This window comes from Xiphophorus maculatus, chromosome 9, assembly GCF_002775205.1.
Source record: "Xiphophorus maculatus strain JP 163 A chromosome 9, X_maculatus-5.0-male, whole genome shotgun sequence".
NCBI lineage: Eukaryota > Metazoa > Chordata > Actinopteri > Cyprinodontiformes > Poeciliidae > Xiphophorus > Xiphophorus maculatus.
Window position 1 is genome coordinate 21088556 of NC_036451.1, and position 12949 is coordinate 21101504.

The 12949-nt window shown below is 39.9% G+C and overlaps 1 protein-coding gene across 1 annotated transcript; it reads left to right on the forward strand.

Annotated features, from left to right (window-relative positions):
- Positions 1-1953: 1953 nt before the first annotated feature.
- On the forward strand, positions 1954-9453 carry LOC111609674. The gene is made up of 12 exons (XM_023339267.1): positions 1954-2169; positions 2922-2990; positions 4482-4524; positions 4646-4794; positions 5309-5390; positions 6106-6268; positions 6375-6448; positions 6548-6624; positions 6710-6810; positions 7509-7597; positions 7677-7823; positions 9235-9453. Exons 2-12 carry the CDS (start codon positions 2925-2927, stop codon positions 9387-9389), a joined length of 1146 nt encoding a protein of 381 aa, XP_023195035.1. The 5' UTR covers positions 1954-2169; positions 2922-2924; the 3' UTR covers positions 9390-9453.
- The last annotated feature ends 3496 nt before the right edge of the window (positions 9454-12949 follow it).

Sequence of the window (12949 nt, forward strand, 5' to 3'; positions counted from 1 at the left end):
CAATTATATATAAGGACCCATTTTCTAAAGCATGACAGCTCCTCCTAAGGAGCCTGTTATAGTGCTAAATTGAAGCACCTTGCTTTTTATTGTGATTTTTAATTGTTACTGTCAGTTATTATTATATTGCAGCATAAATGTAAGTAAGAAGGTTTCTTTGACCAAGAAAAGGCTTTGACTCTAATGATAGATGTTAAAATATATATATATATTGAGCAGAGGTTATGAAGTGTGTAGCAAAAAAATAAAATAAAAATAAATAAATAAAAAATAAATTAAAAAAAATATATATATATGTCCTTCAATCTGGTGGCATGCAGACATGTCTAATACAAGCAGATTGTCTGGACAAGGCAAGGGCGACCCCATGTGGGTGAAACAATGCATTGCATCACGGTAGTATTCATTCATTCATCCATCTATTTTCTAACACCCTTGTTCCTAGTGGGGTCGGGAGGTGCTGGTGTCTATCTCCAGCTACGTTCCGGGTGAGAGGCGGGGTCACCCTGGACATGTCGCCAGTCTGTCACAGGGCAACACAGAAACATACAGGACAAACAACCATGCACACACTCACACTTACGGAGAATTTAGAAAGACCAATTAACCTGACAGTCATGTTTTTGGACTGTGGGAGGAAGCCAGAGTACCCGGAGAGAACCCACGTATGCACAGGGAGAACATACAAACTTCATGAAGAAAGACCCCAGGCTGGGAATCGAACCCAGGACCTTTTTGCTGCAGGGCAACAGTGCTAACAGTGCAGCCCGGTAGTATTATATTTGGGATAAATAAATCATACCGAAGGGTGAATAATAAACTTATTATAACCTAAGAAACCACATTTAAATAAAGAATGATGGAACAGACCTGTTTCATTAACTGTAGAGCTGTGAAATCCTTTGGATAAAAAACATTTCAATATCAGAGGAAGATAAACTGAACACCATTCTGTGCCAGAAAGCTGGGATGAGTACATCACTGTGGAGGAGTTTTGGCCTGCTCTTTTGAAAATTGTTTTAATTTGGCCACAGTGGATGATTCAGAGCATGGACCACCTGTTTCAAGTCAAGCTATAGCATCTCAATCAGATTTAAGTCTGGATTTTGACTAGCCAACTCCAAAATCTTTGTATGGTTGTGATTTTTGTTGTTCTTTTTATTTAGTTAGTTATTTATTTTAGCCGTTCAGTGGTTCATTTGCTGCTATGCTTCTAATCATTATGCTGCAAAATCCAAGTGTGTTTGAGCTTAAAGTTGGAAACTGATGACTGGACATCCTCCCCCAGGATAGACAGCAGATTTCATGGTTCAATAAAATGAAGGAAATTGTCAACTTTACCTGAAGGAGCAAACCAGTTCCAGACCATTACACTACCAGCTCTATGTTTAACTGTTGACATGCTCTGTAAGATTTTACATCACACCACACATGCCTACCCAAAAGTTTTTTTTTGTTTTGTCTATCAGAAATTTTACTCAAGTTTGGGGGATCATCAAGATTATTTTCAGCAAATGTAAAAGAGAAGCTTCTTGTTTTGTTTACTTATTCATTCTTTTTTTTTTTTTTTAGCAGTGGTTTTATATGTATACAGAATATAATGAATAGATCTTGCAGGATAATAGATAATATATCATTTTAATTCTACGATAGGCCGTCGCCATTTTGATTAAATTGAAAATACAATTTTGCATTCTCCACAATATTCATCTGAAAAACGAATGGATCAGCAAAATGTGGGAAATACATATGGGTGTGTGTTTAGTAAGTATCCATGGCACACGTTTCAACGAAACACAGAAAACACATAAAAGAAGCTACATTTCTAGTCAGAACTAGACTGCATTCTACGGGTATTGGTATTTCATGTCTGCCTTGCCTACTCCGGTACAGTAGGTGGCGGTATACAGCTAGAAATTACACTGTAGTATGAAAACGCAAAATAGAAGAAAAACGAAGAATGAAGCTGGGAATTCATTTATTCTGAGTGGCGACCCGCCGAAAGAGAGGAAGGATTAAGTGTCTCAATACTGTTTGTAGTTAAACTAACTTCTCTGCCATGCTACTATTTTGACTTTTATCTTCATGTTGCTCACGTAGCGAATAATTACAGCGGGGAGAGGAGTACAGTACTGAACCCCATAACTAAGAGTTGGATCCCCAATTGAGGTAAAAATAGAAAAATAAATAAAAGATAGAGGCTATAATATATCATTATATTGCGTCTTACCTGTTCTTATATATATTTATTAAATGTGTTATGTTATGATACGTGTGTAACAATGTTGTAGCAGATTTCAGACCCCGGAGCGAAGCTGCCGTTACTTTCCAACCGCTGTGAAATAAACTTATTGTCTTTATAAGACAGTAAAATGCAGTTAAAATGTATCTAATTGATCAACTATTACATGCCGTGACGTTAGTTATGCATAGTCACATTAAAAACAAACGCCTGTGTCTACAGAGGTAATTAGAGATTTGTTTGTGAATTTCTGCATGTAAAGCCTCTTCTGTTGGAATAAGAGTTTGATTCTAAGGAATAAAAGTAACAATGAAATTGTGTTTTAAAACGTTATTTTTTACCATGACCCAGTAAATGTTTCTGCCAAGATCAGTTCAACTACACTCTCATGTTATGAGATCTCTTGCTAAAGTCTATCACATTATTGGACAACTTGAATATCCAGGATCTTGGATTTCAACTTTAAATTGCAAAAGGTTTTGCAACATAATCCTCCTTACAGTGTCAGAAAGCCTAACTCAGCTGTTGCATCACAGAGCTGCAACAAATTGGGTCTCATGTTACTCCGCTACCGTAGCTTGACTACTATTTTTGCTAGAAAAACCTTCAGGATACTGATCAATGATCAATTTGACTAATTACTGTACTTGTGATGTTTGACTTTTTGCTTCTATCTCAGGATATGAACTGGGACAGTCAGTTAAACTCCATCCTGTCTGTAGCCGACGGCAACGTCGCTAAGATGAGGGTGAGTACATTCAAGGATTATCCATTACTTTTTAATCAGTGTAGAATCTTCCTTTGGTTTTGTTGACTCCTAGCGGAAGTTTTGCTTCTGCTCTCAGTCACGCTATTGTCACCGTTAAGGAAGAATACACATTTCTCCTGGATGATTGCAGACCAATTCCTAATCTTCCATTTTATAGAAAAGAGTGTTTATCATCACCTACATATGTATATCTGTATATTTAATCCAAAACAACTTGATTGATACGTACAAGTCTAGGTTTAGAACCAAGTACGTCACACAAAAAAGCCCTGGTTACAATAGTATAACTTGAAAATTAATTTTGATCGCTGTTAGAATTTTTATTAGAATTTTTCTTGATCTTAGTGACGCTTTCGATACTCTTGATCACTTTGTGGCGCTGTTCAGGGCGCTGAACATCAACGTTCAGCGCCTCCTTGAACATCAATTTAGTTTGAATGATTTTGCTCTCAATTGGTTGTCTTCATATTTTACTGGAACAACATTTTTTTTTGTCTTTATTGGTAACTTTGAATCCAAGAAAGATTATGTTGTTCACAGTTTTCCACAAGGATGAATTCTTGGTCCTATTGGGTTTAATTTACTTTTCTTGGTCTTGATGACACACATCTGTGTATATATGTTTATGCTTGCAACGGTAACCTTGTAAATAATCTTGCTGAATGCCACACTGATGTCAAGTTTCTAAAGTTCAATGAGGACAAAACTGAGATTCGTCTTGTGCACCTTGATAATCTGAAAAACATCTGAATCCTTTGTTGGTTTAACTTTTCAGCATGTTAAACCAACATGTCACTTTGAATAGTGACTTTAATTTTATGAAACATAAAAGACATCCAATGTCTGAATTTTGTCACCCTAGAATCACATCCAAAGTCAGATCCCTTCCATCACAACCTGACTTAGAAAAACGGATTCATGCCTTTTATTTATTTTTATTTTGAGGTCTTCCAATAATCATTTTCTCTTTATACCCAGAATAAACTTTAGATCTGCTCTTGTTTTTCCCGTCATTATGCTCCTGTCCTCTGAAGTTCTCTTTCATAAGACTTCAGATCAGTTTCTAGCTTGTTAACCTTTAAAGCAAACTCGGAACATACTCGTTCTCCCAGAATTTTAGTTAGGCATATTTGGTTTCATAAACGGCATTCTACTTAATATGTTTTAACTATCTTCACTTCCTTCAATTTAGGTTTTTACCGGATCTCTTTTTTGTCAATAGTTGTTTTTATTCTACTTCTCTTTCCTAGCAGATCTAGTCTTCATTTGTCAAATGAAAGGTGCATTATAAACAAGTTTGACTCGACTTCTAATTTACAATTTTAGTGGCAAAACAGCAGGTGGCAGTAGTGCCGCTTCAAATCCTCCAAACCAACTTGAGTTTTAAAATGGTTCATGGCTTCTCGAAAATCAAATGAGAGTTTTGTTGTTCCCCCTTGTATTTCTGAATAGTTTTTTGTGCGTCAACAGGAAAGACTGACCTCTGCTGGGAAATTCCCTGAAGGAGCAGAAGGTAGGTGAATTATTTCAGATTCAAAAGGGAAGTTCCCACCTGTTTGTTTAGCTTCATTTTATTCAAACTGTAGTTGAATCATTTCAGATGACTTTGTTTTACCTTTGGTTCGCATTTGCAGTGAAGAGGAGTGGATTAAATTCACATTGGGACCCTCCTACTTCTTTCTGCACAGCGCGCCCCGACTACAGGCCTCCCTCATCTCTCCGTTCGGGTGTGCAGTGGGCTGACCTCGCTGCCATTCAGTCACAGCTCCAGATACAGAGTCAGGTGTGTGTCCATTTCATCCTGTTACAAACACAAACCTCAGGTGTTTTTTTTTTTTATGTGTATGACCAATACAAAGTCGTGGGCATTGTGAGCTGGAAACAAAACGAATGAATGGTTTTCGATATGTTAGATAGTAAGAATCTGAAAGTGTGGCAGGGATTGGCTTTTCTTCTACTGCCACACTTAAATGTTTCAGATCATTCAACTGATTTCAATATTACCTGATTTAATGTTTTCAAACTATGACTTTTTTGTGCTGTAACAAAACCGTCTGAAGAAACCTGAACCTGTGTGAAAAGTAACTGCTTTCTAAAGGTAATAACTATTTTTGCCACAACTGACATCAGAGTTTTTTTTTTCTCCTCCTAAAAATAAAATTAGGCACATTACAGCATTTTGGAGCATCGTGGGCTTGTTTTTTCTGTGTCGTTTGTGGTTGTAACGTCTGTGTTGCTCACTGCCTTCAAATGCAGCAAAATTCCTGGACTTTGTTTTTCCTGCTCTTGCTTTCCAGCTGATTGAGTCCTTCTCAGTGAAACTCAATGGCCTGGAGAGGGAGAAGCAGTCTCAGCAATACCACATCCAGACTCTGCAAGGTATCTCACTTCCACATCTACAACTTTTCCCCCGAATCTCCTACTCGATGCCATTATCTTCTTGTTCATACCACATGCAATGACTCGTTTTATTAGGGAGAAGTTGAAAACTTGAAGGTGTTAGACGTAATTCCTGAAGCAATACAAGAGTTACAATAATTATAAGTTACTAAAGTTCATCTATACGGATACTTTCACAAGTGGAAAACCCAAATGTAAAAATGATTGAGAACAGGGACGTTTAAACATTTGAATGGAAGTTATTCGTTTTCATTTGTAAGGTTTTACCGATCACTTCCCATCTATGCCAGAGGTAGAACCACAGAGAGACATCATAATGTGTTAAACTATGTCATCATTTCTAAAGCACAATTTTGTTAAAGTTGACTAAAGTGAAAAAATGTAACAGCTGGGCTAATCAGTTATTCCAAATTGTTTTTTAGGTAAAAGTGTGTGTGCTTCTCCTTCCCGCTCCTTCACTTGACCAAGGCTTGCCCCACCTCTCGCCCAACGACAAGGGGGCTTATAGACGATGAGTGTTTTATGTTCTGTCACTGAGAACAGACTCTAAACACACAGCATGTGTATAACGTGACAGTACAGCCAGTAGCCTAATTAGCACATGGCGCCCGACTGTTCTTCAGCAGAGGATGTATCCCACTATTAACTAAATTAGGACTTTGTTCTGATTTAACTCCATCGCTGGCTGTTGCAGAGGAGGTGCGGAGTCTTCGTGGGGAGCTCTGGAAGAAGGACAGAGAAAGGGCAGACCTGAGTTCAGACGTGGAGCGAAGGATGGAGCAGTGGAGGAGAGAGGTTGGCCGTGAGCTCAGCAGCCTTGCGAGGGGAAACGACTTGCGAGGCGACCTGAAGGAGAGGTGCAAAACTCCTGCAGCCGCCGCCTCAACGGATCGCACGAGGGCAACGACATGAACGTTTTTTTGCCTGTCAGTGCCGTGACATGCTTTCTGTCTGTTTCTTCAGCTTCGGCTCCAAGCTCGGTCGGGACGAGCTGGAACGCCTGCGGAGAGAGCTGGACGCGCTGAAAACACAAATGAGTGAGTCGCAGACACAACCGCAGCTCGGCTCTTAATTCATTGATTCAGCCGCAGAAAGGAAAAGCGCTCCTCATGTTTCCCCTGCTTTCCTTGTTAAAGGGAGACAAGAGGAGGACATGCATCTCCAGCTGACGGAGGCGAGGGAGACGAGAAGACAATGTGAACACAGCCACAAGGTAAGCACACACACACACCTCTCTGTCTGCTTGAGGCTCGTTGCTTGTGTTGTCTCTGATCCTCAGCAGTTGTTTTGTTGCTCAGACACTGGAGGAGCTGACAGGCAGCTGCAGAACACACAGCAGCGATCTGATGAGGACACTCTGCCGCTATTCGCTCACTCAGCAAGAAGTGCATCAGATGAGGTGCGAGGGAGTGTGTGTTTTCCTTTTTACATTAATTCAATAGAATAGAAATGCCCTTTACTGTCCCACCAAGGGGAAATTGTGGTGCCACAGATAGAAAGGTTCACATAAAAAGCTCTTAAAGTGTTAAAAGTAATGTATAAAAAACAGGATTAACAGTAATAATAATAATAATATTGTACAAGACTATAACAAAAAATAATGTGCAGTTCTTAGAAATAGACGTATCGGATTCATGATCCAAGGGAGGTGCAACTGAGTCGGATCGCTTTTCCAAAAGTGCGCATGATGTGTATTGAACATTAAAAAAAAAGATGTAGATTATTTACAATACAGCATATTGGTGCAGAAGAACAGACGTGCAGTAACAGTGGAAATATTATTTAAAGATGAGTAAGACCAGAGCAGATTGTCCAAACGCCTGCATGGATGTAAACACTTACATTGATTTTGTTGGGAGCAGTGATGGTTTTAAAGTCTGACAGCTGCTGGGAGGAAGGATCTGCGGTAACGCTTCTTTGTGTATCTAGGATGCAGCAGTCTGAAACTGATCCAGTGAAACTTACGATTGCTTTTATCTAACACAAACCGCATCAAAATGGAGAAAAAGTGTGGGGGGAAAAAAGCAAAGTTTTTGCATTCTGTGTGTGCTTCGTCTTTTTATTTTGCTTCACAAATGGCGTCGTCTCCTCCTACAGAACAGCTGTGTCAGAACTGAAGAGTGAAGTGAGGAGTCTCTTTCACCGAGGACAAGAGTTAGCATCTTCGCCGCAACAGCTCACATCGGGTTTGCTCCTCTTTTGTTCTCCGGTTCTTTGTCACTCAGCACAACGGGCCTGTAACCGCAGTTATCGTTCGCTTTCTAGGGGACCCGCCGCTCCCGGTCCCTCGGAGCCACAGCAAAGGACTCACAGCTGATGAGGCGGATTCAGACTCGGAGGATTTCAGTCCGACCCCGAGTCTCTCGGAGATCAGCTCTGATGATCTGTCCTGGCTGGAGGACAAAGAGCCCGGTAGGAATTTACAGAAAACTATTCACACTTCTTGGAGGTTTCCCACGTTTTGGACTGCAGTGATTTCATAGGAATGAACAACACTAGTAATTGTGAAGTGGAAGGAGAATCTTTGATGCTTTGCAAAATATTTACAAATATTTTTTTTTAAAAACAAGTATTTTAAAAAATTGACTAAATGATGCTGCCAATACTTATTATGATTCATATTTTGCAGGTTGTGGGTAAGAGGGATTAAAGTTATAACTTAAGTACAAGAACAATTGACTCACATGCCAGAACTGGAAAACACTGAGCAAACTGTACAAAGTTTCAATTAAATTATCGATACTTAAGTTGCTAAGTAAGCAAGAAAGAGTAAGCCGGATTTATACCAAGATTAAGTTAACCACAGAAAGACATTTTTTTCTGAGTAGTTAACAACTGAAAGTAATTCATTTCGCTGGAATTTTGTCTGCGCGTAGCTTTTGCAAACCACGCATCCTTTTCTTTCCACATTACTGTCACTACTTTGTGTCAAATAGAATTCCAGTGAAACACATTGAGGTTTGTGGTTTCAACTTGAGGAAAACGTGGAAATGCACCCGGTGTCTCCTGGGGAACCGCACAGCTGAGCGTGCCGAAGCATTATCCGGGACAAGCTCATAAACCTGTTCTCACAAACAGCAGAACAGTTCGACCAAATGGTTACAGGGTGACGGATTTTTTTTTTTTTTTTTTAAGCAAGTTGGGACCTGTAGTTTACTCGTTATGCCTCCCCCGCACACCTGGCTCAGCCTGTCCGACTGATGCCGTTGGATTTGACTCACAAAGTGAAACAGAAACCTTTGCCTGCCAATTTTGCTTTTGTTTTAATAGAATTACTTTTGGCATCATGTTTGCCACTTTGAAGTCCGGTAAGGAGCTGTTTTCTCACCTAATGCTAATTGTACTCTACAATATTTAAAGGCCTGAGAAAGTCACATATATTAGGCTTTCAATATTAGACTAGAACTGAAAAATCCACACTTAATGACGTGCAGCAGCAAAGGAATACGTTAAAAGTCCCGCCGTGTGCGGATGAAGCTCGTAAGCGATAGTTTCCTGTCCAGCGGTCCTTTCTGGGATCGTTTAGTTTCCCGTCGGCCATGTGCTGCTAACTCCTGAGACTTCCTGTAACGTTCCCGATAGAGATTACAATCTGTGCTGGAAATGTTTCCCACAGCAATTTGGGACCGTTAAATCAGAATAATTTGCATTCACACACACGCCCACACACACACACACAGAGAGAGAGAGCTGGATAATAGTACTCAGTTGTTAGAAGGGGTAGGTAAAAAAGAAAAGAAACCTTTGAATCCCGATGACATCAACAGAGATAAGCAGTGACTTTCATTCACAAATTAACAGCGTCTTTTTTCGTCTCTGCCAGCTCCACGACGACGAAAACCTCGGAGCGCCAAGTCCACACGGAGCGTCTTCACTGCTCCGAAATCAGACGTGGAGGATGACGGTGACGATGATCTCCTTAATGACGTGGATGTTTGCCCAGAATTAGAATCTGACCTGAGTCTGACAGACCTCTAACGGACTATGCTGGGAAATAAATTAAAAAAAAAAAAAAAAAAGATATTTTGGGCGTGCCGTGGTGGCGTAGGGATTGATTAGCGCGACCCACATTTGGAGGCCTCAAGTCCTCGACGCGGCTGTCGTGGGTTCGACTCCCGGACCCGGCGACGTTTACCGCATGTCTTCCCCCCTCTCTTTCCCCCTTTCCTGTCAACCTACTTCATAAAAAGGGACTCTAGAGCCCACAAAAAGACCCCCTGGAGGGGTAAAAAAACAGAAGACATTTTTGTAATCTACTGGGAAGCAGTAAAAATAGCAGCGTTTAGATGCAGACTGAATAAAATTTGGCAAAAACAAACAAGCAAGCGTAAGGCTCACTTCCTTTTAGAGTTTCCATGAGAAAGGGAAAGAAAACGGCACAATCCACTCAGTGAAGCATGGTGGTGGTGGCAGCATCATGCTGTGCCAAGGCTTTTCTTCAGCAGGGACAGGGAAGCTGGTCGTTGCATATTCAGAAAATAACATTATGCCGTAAATGGCTAAAAAAAATATATATTTTGTGTTGATCATTCAAGTGAATTGGTGAAAAAGTATTCACATTTTCAGGGCCGCAACTAATGATTATTATTTTAGTAATCGATTATTGTATCGATTATTCTGACAACCAAGCAAAAGATTAAAAAATTGTGCCGATTTTTCATCTAGCCACTTAAGCCTTTTTTTAAATAAAATACTAGAAATATATTGAAAGTTTTAAATATGCAAATAATTAAATTCATTTTTAAAATAAGATAAGAAATATTGTATTATCTAAAATGCAATTCCCAATTGCTAAATTAGTTGACGATTATTTCGAGAATTGATTAATTTGATTAGTCGTTTCAGCACTATACAGTTAACATATAATTTTGTCCACTAAATTCTTGTAGATGTAGTCGACAGAAATTCATCATTAGTCAACTAAAACAAACAATTCTGTCGAAACACTAAGTAAAAATTTGCTGTCACAATTTGCGCTGTAGTTAAATGTAGGGCAGTCCTACCTGGAAACCGTAGATATTTTGTAAACTCCATTTGTGCCATACGGGAAAGCTTACTTTAAAACATTTTTAAATTCATGCCAAATTTATACGTCTGTGTAAGCTGTGGGGATTTCAGCAAATTATTCCCGATTCATGCCGGTTTGAGGTTCTGCCAGGACTTTGGCCCACATGTTCCAACAAATCCTGGGCTGTGGGAACCAACACGGGCTGGCAGCTGTTTAAAGATCGCTTTGAATGACCTCGGCATTCACTTGTTTTATAATGGTTAGTGATAAAGCATGGGAAACAGTGGGTTCCTTTTTTTTTTTTTACAATATTTCAACGTAAAGCCTCACTAATGGCACTGTTGTAATAGCTGCCGTAGCTTCCACTCACATGCGGCACCGACTACAGAAAAATTACAGGTCCTAACAGAGTGACAGGCTGATCGCTAAACCACATTGTTTGATTTTTTTTTTTTTCGAGAGACGACTAAAAAGCGAGGTCTGATTATAGCTTGCTAGGGCGAAGTGGCGCTTTGATGTGGGCAACTTTGCTCAGGGCAACCGTGGGATCTGCATCGAGACAACTGATCTCTGGTCGTTTGCAAAGTAAAACAGAAACTCCAAATTGCCCTAAAGTGATGTCTTTATTTGATCAGAAGATAAGAAGCAGCTATGCTCACTAATTAACACGTAGACAGCTTTTTAATAGTCTATACATACATTAAAGAATCACAGACTTGGCCTTAAAGTTCTGGGTATCGTGGATGGCACAATGCTAGAATCCATTACTCTGCCACGCTGGGCAGAGTAATGGATTTTTAATGGGCATCTTATCCTCCCATGGTGCACTCTCCAGCCCAGGAGGAATCCAGTGAGGGAAGCTTTTTGGCTGCCGTTAAACTGACCAAAGTGGAGGCGGGAAGAAATCGAAAACCATTATCGATATTAAGGAGCCAGTCTCTCCGCAGCGATCTCTGCCTTCTTCTTCTTCGTGCTATCATGTCTGCCACGAGTTGCTCCGTCAGGTTGGCACACACACACACACACACACACAAACACCCCCACAGCCGTGCTGTGTGTTGCTGAGGTGGACGATTTTCCTGTGTGCTGCAGCCATTGAATCTAAAACATACACACACACACACGCTATGCTTCCACTGTAGCAAAACAAAGTTGGAACATTTCATTTCCGTTTTGTACAGCATTTACACACTTCCTGCTAAAGATGATTTATTCAATTGGCATAAACTCACACTGAAAAGTTTTGTCCAATCTAGCCTTAAATATAAACATTTTGTTGTTTTGTTTTTTTTTACAAAATCACCAGTGGCCCTGATATTAGTATCAACAACAATCAATTGAAAATTAAAAAAGTGCTTTTTCTTTATTTAAAGGGGAAGTATTATGTGTTTCCAGCCACAGTGTCATTTTATAGCACTATAAAGTAATTATGTCACTTTCAGTTGTTATAAAAACACCGTCTACACCAATACGACTTATAAGAAATTTGACTTTTCAATTTAGCACCGTTGTCTCTTTAAGAAGCTCCTGGTCTTCCCAAAGCTCTGCTTTTAAGCTGGCCAACACAACAATGTTCCTCTTTCAAGCATTCACAGACGTTCATGGAAGCATTAGACTGAGAAATAGTTCATATAACAAGTCCAGCAGATATGCACTTCCAAGAGGTGTTTGCTTGCTAATTGTTTGTGGCTAGTCTGGAGGAGCTGAGTGGGGGTGTCTCTGGGAAGGGCCACCTTGTGGTCGGCTTGGAAACTGCAGCTCTGAGGAGGAGCTCCACGTAGGAGGCAGCGATTGGTTCCCCCAAGCGTTTTACAAACCCAGATGGAAATCTTTTTTTGTTGAGCCACTGGCCTGGATGAAAACTAATATTTGAAATGCCATCACACACAGGAGGCAAAGAAGGTGTATCTATTAAAAAAAAGCATGCGCTGAATAGAGCAAGAGACTGACTGATCTATGGAGAGGAATAGTCAAAGATACATCTCTCTTTATGTTCCTTATTTGTGAAATATTAGATATTAGACTAAGCGCTGTCCTATAGGATTAAGGAAGTTGTATAAAAAGTAGTATTAAAATTTAAAATTTGTTGGACTGGATTTTCTACAACTTCCAGAATGATTTTATAATTCTGCAATAAAATATAATTTTGTTTTAAGGCATTTTAAAACATCTAAACCAGTACTTCCGTTTCACCAGCGGTTCCCAAAGTGTGGGGCACGCCCCCCGGGGGCGCGGGAAGCGGTATGGATGAATGGAAAAAAAACCCAAACAGTTACACAACAGTGTTTCACTGTAAAGATGGTTTGTAGTGTGTTTTGTTGCAACCTGAAGTGTGAAATAAACCTCAGTGGAGTTTGAAAACAAAATATGTGTATAGGTTTATGTCTGGTTGAACGATGTGTGTGCCCAGTTGATTTTTTTTTTTCTTTTTTGGGGGTGATTTTGTTGTAATCCATAGGGGGGCCCAGAAGAAAATCTTTGGTATACACCACCCTCGTTTTGCCGCAAATATTGTTTGAAACCATAATTA